Source organism: Pantherophis guttatus, chromosome 1, assembly GCF_059756535.1.
Source record: "Pantherophis guttatus breed Tessera chromosome 1, ASM5975653v1, whole genome shotgun sequence".
Classification (NCBI taxonomy): Eukaryota; Metazoa; Chordata; class Lepidosauria; order Squamata; family Colubridae; genus Pantherophis; species Pantherophis guttatus.
In genome coordinates, this window is record NC_142063.1 from 274,269,323 (window position 1) to 274,288,084 (window position 18,762).

At 37.1% G+C, this 18,762-nt stretch overlaps 2 protein-coding genes across 6 annotated transcripts in view; one reads left to right on the forward strand and one right to left on the reverse strand.

The window, feature by feature from the left end:
- Window positions 1–333: 333 nt before the first annotated feature.
- On the reverse strand, window positions 334–5,714 carry DYNLT2 (dynein light chain Tctex-type 2). 3 transcript variants are annotated; one of them, XM_034428406.3, is made up of 4 exons: window positions 5,616–5,714; window positions 3,658–3,867; window positions 1,702–1,857; window positions 334–605 (listed from the first exon to the last, which is right to left on the reverse strand). In XM_034428406.3, exons 1-4 carry the CDS (start codon window positions 5,712–5,714, stop codon window positions 495–497), a joined length of 576 nt encoding a protein of 191 aa, XP_034284297.1. In that variant the 3' UTR covers window positions 334–494. The 3 variants fall into 3 exon arrangements, with proteins under 3 accessions (XP_034284297.1, XP_034284296.1, XP_060548327.1); XM_034428405.3 differs by having other exon boundaries at window positions 1,702–1,860; XM_060692344.2 differs by lacking the exon at window positions 3,658–3,867 and having other exon boundaries at window positions 1,702–1,860.
- A 25-nt stretch (window positions 5,715–5,739) lies between these two features.
- Window positions 5,740–18,762, forward strand: part of ERMARD (ER membrane associated RNA degradation) — a 28,946-nt gene continuing 15,923 nt past the window's right edge. For 2 of the 3 annotated variants that reach the window (XR_004593101.3, XM_034428401.3), the window contains exons 1-9: window positions 5,740–5,878; window positions 8,483–8,651; window positions 8,959–9,098; window positions 10,467–10,568; window positions 11,860–11,949; window positions 12,255–12,352; window positions 12,936–13,072; window positions 14,799–14,913; window positions 17,231–17,333. Coding sequence is in view for 2 of the 3 variants with exons in the window: in XM_034428401.3 (XP_034284292.2) it covers window positions 8,483–8,651; window positions 8,959–9,098; window positions 10,467–10,568; window positions 11,860–11,949; window positions 12,255–12,352; window positions 12,936–13,072; window positions 14,799–14,913; window positions 17,231–17,333 (954 nt within the window). In the remaining variant the exon portion in view is untranslated. The other variant, XM_034428402.3, reaches the window with a different exon arrangement.

Sequence of the window (18,762 nt, forward strand, 5' to 3'; positions counted from 1 at the left end):
TCATATATGGATATGTATAAAGTCCTAAACTGGACTCAGCTGGTGGGGAAGGTCACTAATTGTGATTACATAACTGCCAGATGCTGCAGGATTGAAAAGATTGCAATCGTGACCATAGGGATGCTGGACAACCAAGAACTTCAAGACTAGTTGTAATCGACACTGTTTTAGCACCATCATAACATTGAATGGTCACTGAACGAGTCATCTTTAACCAAGGACTATCTGTAGACAGTAACAGGCATGCACAGTTGTTTGGTTATCAATACTCAACAGGCAGCAAGGAGTATCACTGTCATCAATGTTTTGCACAAAAAAATGTCACAGTGGTAGTGTGATTGAAAAAAAGCAAATACATTTATTTGAGCAAATAGAACAAGAAAATCTCAATATGTTGCTACAATGTTTCTTTGTTACTGTTTGTAAACCATCTAGAGTCACTGTTGAGTGAGTAGGCAGCTATATAAATGTCCATAAATTAATTAATGTATTAATTACTCAAAATAGGAAGCAACTACAAGAGCCACCATAACATAGTTCTCAGTTTCATATTGAGCTTGAACCCAAGTGTCTCTTGCAACATCCCAGACCCATCTGCTGGCAATCTGGGAAAAAGAAGAGAACAAAGTAGCAACAAATTAGCTAACATTTTAAAATTATAATTCATAATCACATAACAAATCTATTGCAACAATATCTTATGCTGGGACTGTTGAATTAGTATTGTCTGTTCAGTTTAACAAAATTATCTACAAATTGCCAAAAATTAAAGTCAAGCCACATAAATTGAAGTAATTTCTACACTCTATTATGTCAGCACATAATATATTACACAATGGCATGATGACTAATTAAACTTGATTTAATAAAAATGTTAAAAAAAACTTTTAATATAAGAGCAAACATATATGGAAAAAGATAACAGCATTGCCCAGTTTACAATATGGCAAAATAATTGCAAATTAAGAAAAAAATCTGAAAGAAAATGCAATGCAGTAGTCTGCTACAAATAAAAAGTTCTACCTAAAATGTCTATACGACATTGGAGAGGTACCAAACTAGTATTAGAATTCACCAGATTTTTTTTTTAAAAGTGTATCTTCATGAACATAGCCTACAATATAAAAAAAGACTCAAATTAAAATCCAACCCCATAACTAAAGAAGAGATAAAAAGAAAATTAGATTTAGCATTATACAGAAAGCAAAGTTAGTGCAAAATCCTTGTACATCAAATATTTTTTACCATGACCTCCAGAACATGCCTTTTCTGTCACACCTGATGGAACACCAAGAAGTAACCAGTAAATTTGCAACAACTTTAGTCATACTAATTTAGGTAAAGTGCTTTATTTCATCAGGTGAATACAGTAGATCTAGTTGGTGATAATATATGTAAAACGATTTATTACATCTTACCGATTTCAACCAGAGCTAATTTTCAGCAGATGAATTTGAACCCAATGAAAAAAAAAGTTTCAGCTATGATGGCCATTACTTACATGCTTTGCTTGCATTTTTCCATATGCTGACTGTTCTTGAAAATGCTGGAACATAAGGCCTTGAGTATGATTTAACAAGGTAGTTCATTCCACTTTAGTAATCTGATAGGGTCCCATTTCAAAAGTAATATTCTGCACAACTGCAACAGGCAAATGTGGGCATTTTTCAGAGAACAGAATAGGGTAATTTATGTACTTACATGTATTGACTGACCAGTCTTTTCCACAAGAAATAGCTGAACTATATACTTGTAACGATCAAACCCCAGTTCCTTGACACCTGCTAATATATCTTCTGAGATAGCTGTACAAGTGGGGGCACCATTGATTCCAATATATTTGAAATCTTGAAGTTTCTGCTATTAAGGATCAAACAAAATTGCCAATAACTGTAATAATACTTTTTCTATAAATGGTCCGTACAGCACTCATTTAACATTTAAAGCTATTCTATGTTTGATACATCCTGTAGGTATGTTGTTTTTTTGTAAATATAGTATTCAATAGTTTATAGTATTCAATAGGCTTTGTAACTATGTATATTTAACCAAATCTATATAATAGGACTGTACTCAGTTTGAAGGTTTGCTTCATGGAACTTCAATTTTAAATAGGCTATTCACTATCCCACTGATTTTAGAAAAAAAAGTCAAACTGTTTTTTGACTGCAGTAGAGCACTATTGCAACTTATTAAAAATAAGCCCATTTTAGGAACAATTTTATATGACAAGTTAAATATAACTTCACAGGATGTTAGAATATATTGGTGCTTATTATTATTTTAGTTTTAGATCACTTTAATTTTAGAGATTATATTCCCCAAGGAATTCTGGGAACTAATTTGTGAGATATATTCAGAATTCAATTGCAAGATCTCTGGCTTGTCCATAGAGGCTGGAATTGCCCATACTGTAGGACTTGTTACCAAACGTTAAAAGCTAAATTATGTCAGGTGATAGATCTTAGTGAAGGAAGGCCCTTTCCCTTTCAAAAGCCCACCATTGTCGTGCAATACTTTTCACTTCTTGTTTCTTCAATTCATTAAAACACTCTGCTAGCTCCACTCAGTTGCCCAGATTCTACCCCACAAGGGATTTTGGGGTCGTTAAATGAAGATGATGATGATGAAAGTAGGATGTCAACACTTCCCAACTCAGCCTGCAAGGAATGTTTCAGTCATCAATCACTTTTCTTCTAGAAAACACTCAAGGCAGCCAGGAAAGAGCCTCCATTACAGGCTATTAGTGGCCAAGGCAGAAGTGTCCAATTTGGGCACTTGCAAATGAACTCATGGGAATTTAAATTTTAATTAAAATCAGTTAATTATACACACACACTTCTCCAATACTGCTGATATTTCTATTAGTGTTTGATAATATGGAGCACAGTGACTCACAGGGTTAGGATTCTGGGTTGAAGGTTAGCAAGCCTGCATTTGAGGCCCAAGTGCTGCTGCGTTGCAGGGTAGCTGCCCTCATTCGCTCCAGCTCAACGGGAACATGAATGGAGCCCCCATGGGAATCCCCCAGGCAACAGTGATATCAGTGGCTAATCCTTTCAACCTGGAAGCGCCTTAAAAGGTGCTTCCGGCATAAATGGGACTGAAGTGTATGAGGATGATGAATAGGCTCCATTTACAGGTAGTCTTCTATTTACAACAGTTCATTTAGTGACTATTCGAAGTTACAACGCACTGAAAAAAGTGACACGATTATTTTTCACCCGATTGTTGTAACATCCCCATGGTCACATGATCAAAATTCAGATGCATGGCAACTAGTTCATCTTTATGATGGTTGTAATGTCCTGGGTTTACATGATCAGCTTTTGCAACCTTCTGACAAGCAAAGTCAATGGAGAAGCCAGATTCACTTAACAACCAAGTTACTAACCTAACAAATGCAATTATTCACTTAACAGCTGCAGCAGGAAAAGACATAAAATGGGGCAAAACTCACTTAACAAATGTTTCACTTAGCAACATAAATTTTGGGCTCAATTGTGGTCATAACTCAAGGACTAACTGTAGTTTAATAAGTTATTTGTCATAAACTACATTTTAAATGAGCTATGCTGTTAATAGGAGATATAACAAAAAGGTTTAAGTAATATAATTTATGGTTTAGAACCTAATTCTTATTAGAAAATATTTTACCTTTAGAATCTCTTCAGTTCTCTTCCTTACTATATGAGACTCACATTTTCTATAAGGTTCCATCCTGTAAGTGTTAGCATATTTCGGTCTTGCAAAGCTAGTCTTGAATACTAAGAGCTCATTTTTTGTAAAATCTGTGATGGATTCATCATCTGGGTCCATACCTGATATGTCATAGCTTGAAGCTCTGTGTTTTCCTGATTGTGAAAGCTAAACCCCCCCAATACATAAAGACATCTTTATTTCACTCACAAAATTAAAATGACAAAACTTAAACATAGTAAGAGGGGGTTAGCTTTTTTTTTCATCCTGCCCCCTTTTTTCAATTCAAGGTGGTTAAAATACCAATACTTCTTCCTTTTCCCCACAACAACAACCCTGTGAGGTTGGTTGGACTAAGAGAGTGACTGGTCCGAAGTCACCTAGCCAGTTTTTCATGTCCAAGGCAGGACTAAAATTCATAGTATCCTGGTTTGTAAACCAGCATTACTATACCAAAGCGGCTCTTTAATTGAATGCAACGGAATGTTCTGATTTGCAGCCATATAAATTAATTCTGCATTCTGTATATTCCATTTTGCTTAACATGGAACCCCAGAGTTATAGTTTTATGAGGGAAAACAAAATTGCTTTTATTTTCTACACATTTTTGTTTCATCAAAACTTCCATTTGGGACATAAACATTGCCTTTAAACCATATTGATATTTTCTTGATCTTGCAGTTGCTTTTCTGAACAAATTTCTGTCAGCACTTTATATAGTCCCCAAAAGTTTGGACAAAAATTGCCTCTCCCAAAGACAAAGACATTCAACAGTTTTTACAGACTCAAAGTAGAAATCATGTTGTCTTTTATTTTTGGCGCATCAAAAGTAGCAATCCTAGGAATACTTTCCAAATAAAGTGTCTTATCTAATTCAGTACATTTTATATGTTCATTTAAACCAGTGTTTTTCAAACTTTAAGATGCTTAATATCTTTAACACATCTTAAAAGTTGTCAAATATTTTTTAAAAAACATTTAAACAAAAGACTGAAATCTAATCCTGGTAAATGACTGTATGTCTCTCGTCTGCTCAACTTGCAGTGGATGAAGGGTTCATTATAAAGTAGTACAGCATACTTGACCAAAGACTCAGATAGGGTTGCTAATGGTTCTCCAAGGGAAAGTCAAATACAGGTTTCTATTATGTGATTCATGCATAGGGTACTTGAAGAATTTGTGAAACAGAAACATTCCAATTTGAATTTTGATAGCGTGTTAGGTAATAAACAAAAGCGAAGATAATACACGTACAGAGAAACTAGAATGGTATACATTTATTACAAGCAATAAAATGTACTTCTTTACAGTACATAATGAGAATATAGTAGAAACCAAAATTAACCCTCTTGAACAGGGTCCCCTTAGATCTGCAACATGCTTGACATAAACCAGGGGTCCCCAAACTTGGCAGCTTTAAGACTTGTGGACTTCAACTCCCAGTTGGCTGGAGAATTCTGGGAGTTGAAGTCCACCAGTCTTAAAGCTGCCAAGTTTGAAGACCTCTGACATAAACCAATATTTCTCAACTTTGGCAACTTTTAAGAGGTACGGACTTCCAATTCTACAGCATGCTGACTTAGGGAATTCTGGGTGTTGAACTCCCACACGTCTTAAAACTACCAAGGTTGAGGAAAAACTGGTAAAGACAACTTTAGTGTTGTTAACAGCAAGCACTCCTCGTGTAGCTTAACGCAACTTTGGACCGAGCCCATATCTACACAGCCGTTTTAACTGAGGGAGGAAAAAAATAGGCTCTGGCTGCTTTCCAAAGCGCACCACCTCAGCAAAACGGGTACAAGGAGTTTCCCTGCCGTTCGGCCCCGCCCACTCGGTGGAAAGCCTGTTAACCCGAAGCCCGCCCCCAAATGTCGCTCCGCGCACGCGCAGATGGCGCCGCTCCTTCTCTTTCTTACCCGACCGAGCTGATCTCTGTCTAAACCGCTGTGTTTTCTTCCCCATGCCTGCCCAGCGTGGGAAGGAGTGACGCCCAGCTTTTTTTTGGCTTTATCCATTGGGAACTCCTCCCTTTTTAGGCAACTGCTTGGGGCGGGCGGCGCAGCAACCGTCCACACGCGGACCCGTTAGGAGCAGCCTTTGAAAGGCGCGAGGCTGTGATTTCTACCCGTGACGTCAGCAAGCGCGAGCTAAGCAACCCCAGAACCAGAACCGAGCAGAGGTAAATGCGGCGGATCAATCTTCCCACAATCTGATAGGTCGCCTAAGAGAAGTTGGAGGATTCTGGGAATTGTAGTTCAATGATTGCGGCTCTAGGAGCGAGAGCGCCTCATATCGGTTCAGGTCGACTTTTTGCTGTTGTTTTTGCCTGGCTTGCTATTTCCTTCTTTTGCTAAACGCCAGGTTAAGGCAAGGTTCCTAAACTTTTTGCCATCACACCTTCCTACGTTGTAATCTTAATGTACACACCTCCCCTAAAAATACAAACACCAAAATGAACACAGGAGAACAATGAAGCTGCAGGAAAGGTGGGTTTATTAAAAATGTAATTAAAAAGTTCTTCAGAGGTCCTCTGGACTTTGCTCCGCCCCAAGGGAGGCACATCTCACCGTTTGGGGAACCTGGTTTAGGGGATTTGAGTTGGGAAAGAGTTTGGAAGACATTCCCTGGAGACATGAGTATACATCTTCCATGCCACCGATGTGTTTGCTGCTGTTAAAGCTCCAGTCCAAAGGAGACAAAAAGGAACACAAATCATGATTGTAATGGAAACTAAATATTATTTTACAGCAGTGGTAGAAAGTTCTAATGTTGCTGGCAACACTTGTGAGTTGTGACTTTTCGCAAGTTACAGGTTAGTGCTTGACTTACAACCATTTGTTTAATGACCGTTCAAAATTACAATGGCACTGAAAAAAATGAATTATGACCAGTTCTCATACTTAGGATTATTGCAGCATTCCCATCAGAAGTGGGTTTCAGCAGGTTCTGACTAGTTATGGAGAACCTGTAGTAAAAATGCTGATTGGCCCTGCCCCCATCTATTCTCTGCCTCCCAAGTCCCAGCTGATCGGAAGGAAATGGGGATTTTGCAGTAACCTTCCCCTGGAGTGGGGAGGGAATGGAGATTTTACAGTATTCTTTCCCTGCCATGCCCACCAAACCATGCCCACAGAACCGGTAGTAAAAATGTTTGAAACCCACCACTGATTCCCATGGTCATGTGATCAAAATTCAGATGCTTGGCAACTAGCATGGATTTATGACTGTTGCAGTGTCCTGGGGTCATCACCTTTTGTGGCCAAGCCAAGTCAATGGGGAAGCAGATTCACTTAACCATGTTTCCAATTTAACAACTGTAGTGATTCACTGAACAACTGTGGCAACAGATGTCACAAAATGGGGCAAAACTCACTTAACAAATGTCTTGTTTAGCAATGGAAATTGGCTCAGTTGTGGTTGTAAGTGGAGGACTACCTGTATGTGTATCACCCGGTCAGCTAGACAGAAATGCATCTTAAATGCAGAGGTTCTATGACTGCCTGGCATAATTAGTATTAATGTTGAACCGTTTGCTTAATTGTGACCTTCATTTTGTTTCACTGTATTGTTCTGGGATTACAGAGTAATTGCATTGTGGGTTGGTGCTTTATTAAAAAAAGATTCTGATGTGATGTCTGCATTAGGGTTACCAGTCTGGGCTATAAAGCTATCAATGACCATTAAAAGGCAGCAATAACATTTTTTGTTTCTCCTACTCAGAAGCTACCATTCCCTAATGTGAACAAGGAAAAAAACACCTCTTCTGTTTATCCAGAGGAATTAGAAGCATCATCCTTAGCCAATGAAGAATGCATTTATGCAGTTCTGTCACAGCTTCTTTACAAGTGTTGGCTGTTTTTTCCCAAATTTATTTATTACAACCATAGTGAAGTCAGCAAATGTTAATATGTTGAGGCCCATAATTGGTGAAATGAGTTGGGCAAGGATGACCTGTGGCTTCCCAGGTTGAACTGGAGGGTTCCCCAGAGACTATCCAGTTAAGCCAGATCCAGATGATTGCTACGTGGCCAGGAAGAGTTGAGATTTTCACTATTTTTGCAACCCGTGATTATTATCAGCTACTAAATATTAAGACATCCTCTAAAATACAGAGAAGAGAAAGATTTTTGGTTGTAAACTCAATTACATATTTACTGTGTAATGATTAATATTTGATAAATAACACAATAAAAAAAGCATTTTCTTAGACCCAGCACATCTCTCATCTACAGTAGTGATACTTATTTACACGAAAGGATTGTCAAGCAATTTTATTCAATCCTATTTGTAGAATGTGGACATAACAACAGGGTGTGAAAAAAGTTCATTGCAGATTGTTTTCAAGATACTTTCAGTTCCTGAAACATGAGAATAAATGGCCCACTGCTTACATATACAGAGTGGTTTTTAAAATATTGTAAATGTTAATAAACATAAGCAGGAATTATTTATGGTATCTTTAGGCTGACAATTAGGGAGGAAAAATGCTGTTGCGGTGCCTACCGAATATCCATGATTTTTCTCTTTACTCTGGATTACATTAACTTTCATCCTACAGGGATGAAATATCAAAATGTCAAATCTCCAGGTAATATAACTGTCAGCATTGTAATTTTATTTTCATTTTTGCCGCTGGTTTAACCATAGGATGTAGCAATATGAAATACTGGTAAAATGTGTAAAAGTAATTCTGACAGTACTAATTCTGTTTACAAACAAAATAAGTGAGGCTGCAAGAGTTCCCTTACTTTATATCACCATTTGCCTTTTTATTTCATTTCAGATGTTCTTAACTGATCCACCATCTACCTGCCTTTCCCCTACAGTGTATTATATGATTTGTGAAGCCGGATTTGAAAGGAAATCAAGCTGTGCTCTCAGTAGTTTTATACGCGACAGTGGTGAAATAAATTGGGAATTCATCACAAAACACGTACAATATGGAGAGCAAGGTCTCTATTGCTTTTAAATGTAGTGTATTGCTATACTTAGGACAGTAAGACATGTTTCTGAATTTGCATATTCAGTGGAGATCTTTTATTTGTTTGGTGGAATCTATTCGTTAAAAATAATAGAATTCCTAATTTTAGTTACTTAGCTTCAATGACTAAATGGTCATTATTTAATATTTTCTACAAAAAAGGAAAATCCTTAATGAGTTTAGGGGAACCCTTTCAGGAGAAAATAGTTTTGAAGTTTTTTATATTTAGCAGTACTTGACAGTATTCTTGAACCCGATTGGTTATTTTTGTTTTTTAGACTCAACATTGGATTATATCAACAGTGTGAAATCTTTAGGTCCTTTATGTGAATCTATTCATTTGCATTTGAAATCACTTACAGTGGAGCAATTTGAAAACCAGTTTGTGGGATGGCTTCAATGGACAAACTGCCCAGAGGTAAGAAAATGTTGGATTGGATTGGATCCCCATCCCAAATTGATGGATGGATGGATGGGTACACACATACATACACACACATTTCTTTAGCGTATGGCAGTGGTCCCCAACCCCCGGTCCATAGACCGGCATCGCTCTTCGGCATGCCAGAAACGGTGCCGCATAAACAAGCAAAGCTCCATCCACGGGATGCAGGTAGCACACAAAACCATGCACCCTCCAGTCCACGGACAAACCCCTCTCTACTGAATTGGTCCCTGGTGTCCAAAAGGTTGGGGGCCGCTAGAGCATGGCATATCATATATGAACTTGCAATATATATTAATATTTCACCTAGCTTAAAAAAACACAATAAAAGATTAATGTTAAAAAGAGCCATATTCACACATACTAAAATAGGGATCATTGTATATGATTCTTTATTAAATAATAAAAATAAATAAAGTAATGTGGGAGTTGTAAGTTTCACAATGGGGAGTAAAAGAACAGAAAGTAAGGATATCAATTACTTGGTATGACTATTTAGAAATCTATAGCCAGTTACAAATACATTTTGGTAGGAGAAATTAGGTTTTGAGAATACAACAGCACAGAGTTCTCCAAACAGGCAATATTCCCTCAAAAATGTGTTTTGCCTTCCAAAATACTAGTGAGCCTAGCCCTAGGATATTTGTCCTGATAGATCTATGGGTTTTCCACAGAAGAATTGTGCTCCAATGCAGAGATGGTTACCCCAGATTTAGAGCTGTGATAAAATTGTCCATCCAAATGGAAATCAGTTAGAAAAAAAGAAAGCCAGCAAATCATGCAGGACTTCTCTCCCATGTATATAAAGTAAATGTAGGGCAATTTATTTTGCAGCTACCTTGTGGATTGTATAAATTAGCTGACAGGATTTGGTGGATGATTGTATTTCTTTTGATAACTTTTTGGTCATTTCCAATTCTGTGGCAGAAACATAAATGCTAAATTAGCTGGGCAGCAAACACTTTTATGACTCAATATCATAAGTGATTATAAGCGAAGTGAAAGATATGAAATTTTGTGTACTGTCCAGCTGGTGAAAAAGACAAGAATTAATTTGGTAATAGACCAAGTAATAACCATTGCCTTGTCTCCTTTAATATTTCCAAAAAGAAGATCAACATTTTAAATTTGTAATTTTGTGATTTTTCACATTTAAGTACTTGTTAAAGAAAAGTAAAGATATTCTTTTTATAATCTGTCAAACAGTGATTTAAAAAAAAACTTAATTATTCTAATTGAGTTGTGTATGTAATCTTATTAAGCTCCATTTCTTCCTAATATAAATGCACAGATAAAAATAACATGGTTACACTTCATTTTTCCATCTTGTATAAACTACAGATATTTCTGGAAATGTTTGATACCATAAAGAATCCACATGGTGCAGCAGTTGCACTCAGTTTAATGAAGCTTACATCATGTTTGGAACGAGCCTTGGGTGATGTAAGTGCTAAAATTTTGGAATATGTCAAACCTGAAGTCAATGAGATTCTTTTTTACACTCAAGAAATAAGTGTTTCACTTCCTTTACTAATTAAAAGGTCACAGATTCAGTATAATTACCAGCTGGTTTCTCTGCCCAAGCACTGAGAGTGGTTGGCTTTATATATGTTTGCTGATAAAATGGACTTGAGAAAAAGGCTGATTACTTGCTTTAGAGAATTTTCTCACTCTGTTGGATATGTAGAATTTGAAACCTCTCTTGGAGTCATATAACTTCTAATACTAACATTTTGATCCAAAGCACTGTATTCTGTATGACTAATACAACATTCACCCATAAATACTCCTACTATACATTTATGGAAAAGCTAAGCAAAGTCAGCCAGGTTTTAATAAATAACAGTTCATAGACATATTTACTTGACAACCTAATTGCATTAATCTCAGTGGGACTTATCCTAGGCTAGGTGTGTTTTACATTACAGTGCACATTCATTACAGTGTCTGTGGAAGCTTTAGGCCATTAAGCAGGGAAGTCAAAAAGGAGAAATCTTTTAATTAAACCTCTGCTGGGTTTCTACAACTAACTTAGCTATCATTTTTGTATTTGTCAAATTTTGTTTTTGCGGCAGTTTTTAGCTAGAGCATTTTTAATATCAATAATAACAATGAAGAATCCATTTTAGTTTTCTGGTGTATGATAAACCCAATGTCCTATAATATGAACTGAATTAGTTTTCTACAGTCCTTCAGTTCACATGCATTTGGAAGTAAAGACAGCAAGACAGTCATAGCATTCATAAAACAATCCCCCCCCCCCCCATTTAACAATCCGGTAACAGTAATCCCTTGCATCAGTGTGGAGTCGGAGTGACTGAACGGAGCGTGAGCATTTAGAATTCATAAGACAATAAACCAAGTGAATTCATAAAGATTGTTGGACAACTTCTCCAATTGCTTCAAATCATTTCAGCCAAAAAGACTTATTAATAGTACCACTTAGCTTATATCCATGCTTATGGATTCCTGATTTGGGCTATCTTTGGATGTGTCCTCTTTCAAAAATCCAAACAGACACACTTTGTAATGCTTTGATGATCCAAGAACTAATATGAAATTGCTTCATACTTCTTTGCTTGGATGAAATAATTAAAGTTTCAATGTCATTATGTTTCTGTGTTGCTTTGTTTCAAATTGTTTTAAACATAAAAGAGGAATTTGATATGATGCTTTTAACAAATACATTGACGGCAAAGGACAAATATTCAGAGTGAAATATATTGTATTCTAGGTATTCTTACTAATTGGGAAAGATTGTCCTTTTCTTCTAAGAGATTTGCTCGCATCTCAGGAACTTGTTTCTATCTTTGGGCATCCAGTGGTGAGTGTTAGATTTTTAATTTCAGATTAAAAATGTTTAAATATTAAGTATATTTACATTTATTTAAATAAACTATTTTTTACTCAATGGCTTACTTTGAACAATATTAATACAACAGGGCTATTAGTAAATATTGAATAAGAATGGGATAGGGGATATTTAAACAAAGATTGGAAGTTGGCATCTAGTGAGTCAGGTTTTATAGAGAGGTTTTACAGGATAGGAAATTTGTTTGGTTCATTTGTTTATGGAAAAGTATATGAACAATATATTGTTTTGCACTGTTTACTTTTTGTTCAAATTAGATGGATGTTCTGAAGGTGTTCATTGGCTCTCCAGATAGTCTAAATCTTCGTAATATTTTGTGGCACGGATTTGTGTCAGCTAAAGAGATTCCTGTCAAGTAAGTAAAATTAATTATGATTCTTTTGTTCCAGTGGCAACAGAGTTAGAAACATAATTGAACAAAAATTGAAGGAAGATGTATTCATTTAGAAAGGGATAGACTATTCACATCTAAACGACATGCCAGGAATTAACTGTGAATTATTGTAATTTATATTTTTATGAATACTTTCTTCTGTTTCAAGATGTTTGAATATTTATTTGAATTTTATTCTTTGCCAATTGTAATTTACCCTGTTTCCCCCAAAATAAGACATCCCCTGATAATAAGCCCAATCGGGCTTTGAGCACATGGCAATAAGGCCAAGCACTTATTTCAGAGTTCAAAAAAATATAAGACAGGGTCTTCTTTTCTGAGAAACATGGAATTTTTTTTTTTAAATTTGATTTATATGCCGCCCTTCTCCGAAGACTCAGGGCGGCTTACAATGCGTTAAGCAATAGCCTTCATACTTTTGCATATTTTTTATGAGTACTTTCTTCTGTTTCAAGATATTTGAATATTTATTTGAATTTTATTCTTTGAGAAAGATTGATGTATATTATATTTTCTACTGCATTGTATATCTTATTTTCCATAGATACTTCTCCATGCTACTTTTTTTAACAGCTGGATTGGGGCAACTGCTTAATAATTACTGCCTTCAGGCTCACTCTGCTTTAATTCATCGACCCTATGTATCTTTTACTCACATGAAAGAGCTACATATATTTCCAGGTATTTGTTTTAATGGTTTACTGTTGAAGATGATGCATAGCTACCATCTTGAAATATATATATATATACTTATTGAAGTTATTTTGGTTTCACTTTTAGCTAGGCTTAGAAATTGGAACCTTTATGCAAATGTAGCTTCCTGGAGTTAAAGCTTATGTTCTAGGTACAAAGAACATTAAAAAGTGCGTTAATTTATTTAGTTCTGGTGAGTATGTGCATATAGATAACATCTATGGCCAATTCTATACGTTCTTCAGATGAGGAATGGGTTTGTCGGACTTACAGATACAACAGGAAGATAGCCAGCCATCTTACCAAATTTGCTTCCAAATGGGGACTGAAGAGTTCTCAAATGTTTTCTCATGTAGATCAGGCCAGTTGGAAATTACTGGATAACACTAAATTGTGAAGAAAAGCTACAACACCTGTTGAGTCTGTGCATTTGAAAATAAATGGCTGATATACAGGTAGTCCTCAACTAGCAACAGCCTGTTTAGCAACCATTTGAAGTTACAACAATACTGAAAAAAGTGACTATGACGATTGCAGCATCTCTGTCATGTGATTTACATTTGGGTACTTGACAACTGATTCATATATGTGACGATTGCCGTGTTCTGGAGTCTTGTGATCCCTTTTTGCGACCTTCTGACAAGCAAAGTCAATGGGGAAGCCAGATTCACTTAACAACCGTGTTACTAACTTAACAACTGCAGTGATTTGCTTAACAAATGTGGCACGAAAAGTCATAAAATGGGGCAAAACTCACTTAACAAATTTCTCAATTAGCTGCATAAATTTTGGGCTCAATCATGGTTGTAAGTCGGACTACCTGTATTTACATAGCATTTTTTAGAGGTATGTTTAAATGTAATAGATTTTGGAAGCACGTAAAGCATTTTGAGTTGAACCATTTGCATTCGAAGTAACCCCTATTAAATTTGTATCAATTGCTTCAAATGCAAAGCTGGCTGCATTAGTCAGTTTGGAAGATTTTCAAGTTGGACTGAGCTGTTTTGAATTCAGAATTGTTTGAATTATTAAAAATATACAATGTAACATAAAATGCATAAAAGAAGCAGAATAAAACAAGTTGACATTTCAGACACAGGAATGACATTATTGTAGGTTCCCAAACTTTTTGAAGCCACAAGTTTATCTAAAAGAGCTAGAAAAATAAAAACTCCAATCTTAGGTCAGGCTTTTCCAAACAATGGGTGTGAGAGGCTTAAATGTGTTTGTTTAGTTCTCTTGCCTAAATCTGTTGCATAAAGAATAATTAAAATACCACTTCATTGTTGCTATTCGTGATCAGTACAATAGAATTGGTATCTGTGATCTTTATCAGTAACTGGTATCTAAATTTTCTTTTTATCCTTGCTTTCAGCCCATTTTGCTTTTGAGTCATATTTTTTAGATTGTAAATCTGAAAACGGATACTGTTCAGCCTCTGAGAACATCTTTTGTGAGGAAGAGGGGTAAAATAAGAATAAAATGCTTCACAATATAGAATGCTTTGCAAAATCTTCTCGGGAAATGTAAAAAATCAATAAAGATGCACTAGACCTGGCAGTTAAATCTTACAAGTAGTGGTGGAAGCATTGTTTGAGCATTATTTGAAGATTGTCTTAATAGATTTTGATTATAATTTTTCTCTACAATAATTTTTTTTAATAATGCAACAAAAGTTCAATTTCAATGCAAGTTCCTCTCTTCTGGTTTATAGAGCTGAATCAAGAACTCTTGTCATTGGCTGAAGAATTAGTAACAAAATCCAATATTATATTAAAGACTATGATACCTTTTTGGATTGCTGCAATAACTTCATTCCAAGAGGCAAGGTAACAACATTAATGTATTTTAATCTTTTTTTAAGTAGTTAAAAAGTGGTTTAATGCAATTAAAGTACAGGGCATAATTTATTAGAGGTCATTTAAGTATTGCCCATAAGTTGTCATTTCTTGCAATCTTTGGCAAAAGTTTCCATATGATCTAGGACAACTTGTCCTGACCAATTTTCCTTAGCTGACTTGATGCAGGACAACTTTCCATGGTCAATTCAACTTGGGATAACTTGCCGTGGGACAATTCAGTGTGGAATAACTACCTATTTAACACAACAGGAGGAAGCTTTTATTCCCCCATCCCTGCATCTTTTGTTGAATATCAGCAAAGGAGATGATACATTCATTCCCCTAAGTATTAAAAACACTATTAGGTATATTTGAATCAACAAGTAACAAAGGCAACCATAATCAAGCAAGAGGATCAGTGTGATGACGAGAGAGAGCATTTCCCTGAAAATATGCTGCATCAAAACAGTATAAATGTTCAATTTTCTAATCTTGCTTATGAAAGTGGGAGGATATTCTCTGCCCATCTACAAAGGAAGTTCTGATCACAACAAAGTAATGCATCACCAGGAACTAGTCCAATACGGGTTGCGGTGCATTGTGTATGCATGCATGTATGTATTGTTCCTTGGAATGAAAGCCAGCAGACTTCAAGTTGCTTATCAAATTAAGGAAAGAAAAAGTGATTGGATATTAAGAGAGTAGAGATTATCAAGTCACGACAGGCCCTCCTTTAATTAGTTTCTGGTTGGGATAGGCAAAGTGATTTCTCAACTTTATCCTCATGCATGGAATCCAATTAAGTTGGCAGCTGAGTTTCACTCCAGGAGTGGTTATTTGACATACATTTTAATTGACGATAAAAATGCTTTTATTAGGAAAAATGGATAGGGTGTTTCTAACCTACTACTATAGCTCTTTCTTCTAAACCTCCTTCAGATCACAAATGCTTCTGCTGAAATCCGTCCAGTTTGATACATGCTACTACTATCTGCATTTGATCAACAGTAGTTTGGAAATATTTAACTTTCAATATTAATAAATATTCAATATTTATTGAATGCTTTTCCTTACCAATATTCCATTAGGCCATATTTTCATTCTCTCTCTCTCTCTCTCTCTCTCTCTCTCTCTCTCTCTCTCTCTCTCTCTCTCTTTGTTTTCAGACTTCATTGGCAATCCATCTTCATTAAGTTCAGCCCTTTTATCTTCATAATGTATATATCCCAATCACAAAGAAAGTGTTTGTATCACTATAATAAAAATGTTCCATGGAACATCAAAACGAAAGGCATAATCATGGCTAGCACTGTTAATTAGGCAAAAAAGAAGTGGCAATGTCTTCCTTTTTATAGGATAACTGCAGTGTTCATTCATTGGTGTTATTTTCAAAAAGAAAACCAAATTAAGAGAGCTGTATAATGGCCCACAGCCCCCAGTCCAAATATTATTAATTTTCAGATAATTTGGCTATTTGTTTATATTTTGATCTATGTAAAAACCATCTTCTTTTTTTGCAGTTTGAATGATCTGTGATTAGTGTATGTTGGAGATTCATAGTTATTTTCAGAAGAGATGCCTGCTGGAGCTTTTGTTCAGAGTTGCATACCCATTATATCGTTGTCCCGGGGCGAGTTGGCTGCAGCAAGTTGGCTGGGGCTTTTCCAACAGGAAGTAGTTCTGAGGCGAGTTGGCTGCAGTAAGTTGTCCTGCATTGAGCTGGCCACATTGTGTTGACCAGGCCGAGACCCATTATACCCTTATCCTGGGGTGAGTCAGCTATGGCAAGTTGACTGGGGCTTATCCCATGGCAAGTTGGCCATAGCGAGTCAGCTGGGACGAGACCCATTATACCATTTTCCCGGGATAGTCAGCCACAGCAAGCGGGCCAGAACTTGTCCTGCAGCGAGTTGCCCCTTGGTGAATCAGCCACGGCAACTCAGCCGTGGCCAATGGGTAAGTTGTCCCATTCCGCATTCCATAAGCTACTGTTGTTTGTGTATGTATGCATGTATGTATTGTTCCTTGGAATGAAAGGAACAATGAAAGGATATAAGTATCATCCCATAGAAACAACTAAAGAAGATGGTTCTTTTCCCATAAAATGACCAGCAAGTCTGTTGACCCTTAATTTACATTAGAATCTAAGGACTTCCCCATTGCCTGACCAACTAACAGTATGCTCCAAGCATAGTAAGATTCCCTGTTTTCACAGGTTATAGCATCTGAATAGTTAAACCATTTTTCTGCATAAAGTAAGAACAAAGTATACTGTAGCTGAGTCTCTCAATAATATTTCTTTCAGGTATGCAGATAGTGTCATTTTGATACTTCCTCAGCTGGAAGGTGGGCTTAGAGTACTCTTCACAGCAGTTAATAAATGTCCAAGCAGACTAATGACAGCTGAGGTAATCAATTTTTATCTATTGTTATCCATATGTTTTTTTTAAAAACAGTGGAATTTGTTGAAAATTATGCACACTATATTTCAGATTAGTCTTTATTTTATAGTGAATGCTTTTATATTTATTTATTTATTTATTATATTTATTATATTTATTTATTTATTTATTATATTTATTATATTTATTTATTTATTATATTTCTATACCGCCTTTCTCCCGTAGGACTCAAGGCGGTGTACAGTCAAGAAAAATATAGACACACAAACATCATAAAATTGCTAATTAAAATTGTTACTTAGTTTGGTCAATTAAATAAAACCCAGAATTAGATAACATTTAAAAAATCATTCGTATGTTTGTATGTTTAGCCCTGCCTGTTGGAAGATCAGGGTCTTGAGGGCACGGCGGAAAGCACGGAGATCAGGGATATTCCGTATCTCCGGGGGCAGTTCATTCCAAAGGGTTGGAGCCCCCACAGAGAAGGCCCTCCCCCTGGGAGTCGCCAGTCGACATAATTTGACTGACGGTACCCTGAGTAGTCCCTCCCTGTGAGAACGAACTGGTCGGTGGGAGGCTATTGGTGGCAAAAGACGGTCTCGTAGGTACCCAGGTCCTAAGCCATGGAGCGCTTTAAAGGTGATAACTAACACCTTGAATCGCACCCGGAAGATCACCGGGAGCCAGTGCAGCTCGCGTAGGAGAGGTGTTACATGGGCGTAACGAGCTGCGCCCATAATCACCCGCGCGGCTACGTTCTGGACCAGTTGGAGCCTCCGGGTGCTTTTCAAGGGGAGCCCCATGTAGAGAGCATTACAGTAGTCCATACGGGAGGTAACTAGGGCATGAGTGACCGTGCACAAGGCGTCCCGATCCAGAAAGGGACGCAACTGGCGGATCAGGCGAACCTGATAAAAGGCACCTCTGGCCACGGCCGTCAAATGATCTAAAAATAACTGTGAATCCAGGAGGACACCCAAGTTGCGGGCCCTCTCTGTGGGGAGCAAGATCTCATCCCCTATTGTCAGTGATGGTACCAGCTGACTATACCGGGACGCCGGAAGCCACAGCCACTCGGTCTTGGAGGGGTTGAGTCTGAGCTTGTTTCTCCCCATCCAGATCCGCACAGCCTCCAGGCAATGGGACATCATAGCAAGGGCATCATTGGGGTGGGCTGGGGTGGAGATGTATAGCTGTGTGTCATCAGCATACTGATGAACACTCACCCCAAAACCACGGATGATCTCACCTAGCGGTTTTACATAAATGTTGAACAGAAGGGGTGAGAGGACTGACCCTTGCAGCACCCCACAAATAAGGTGCCTCGAGGTCGACCTCTGCCCCCCTGCCAATACAAACTGCGAACGGTCAGAGAGGAAGGAGGAGAACCACCGAAGCACGGTGCCCCCTATTCCTAACCCCTCCAGCCGGTGCA

Coding starts and splice junctions, on each gene's coding strand:
- DYNLT2 (XM_034428405.3), bottom strand. CDS start 5,714: ATGGATAAAGCCAAAAAAAAGCTGGGCGTCACTCCTTCCCACGCTGGG. Junction 3,868..5,615: donor ACAGAGATCAGCTCGGTCGG/GTAAGAAAGAGA, acceptor GGGGGGGTTTAG/CTTTCACAATCAGGAAAACA. Junction 1,861..3,657: donor GAACTGAAGAGATTCTAAAG/GTAAAATATTTT, acceptor GATCCTTAATAG/CAGAAACTTCAAGATTTCAA.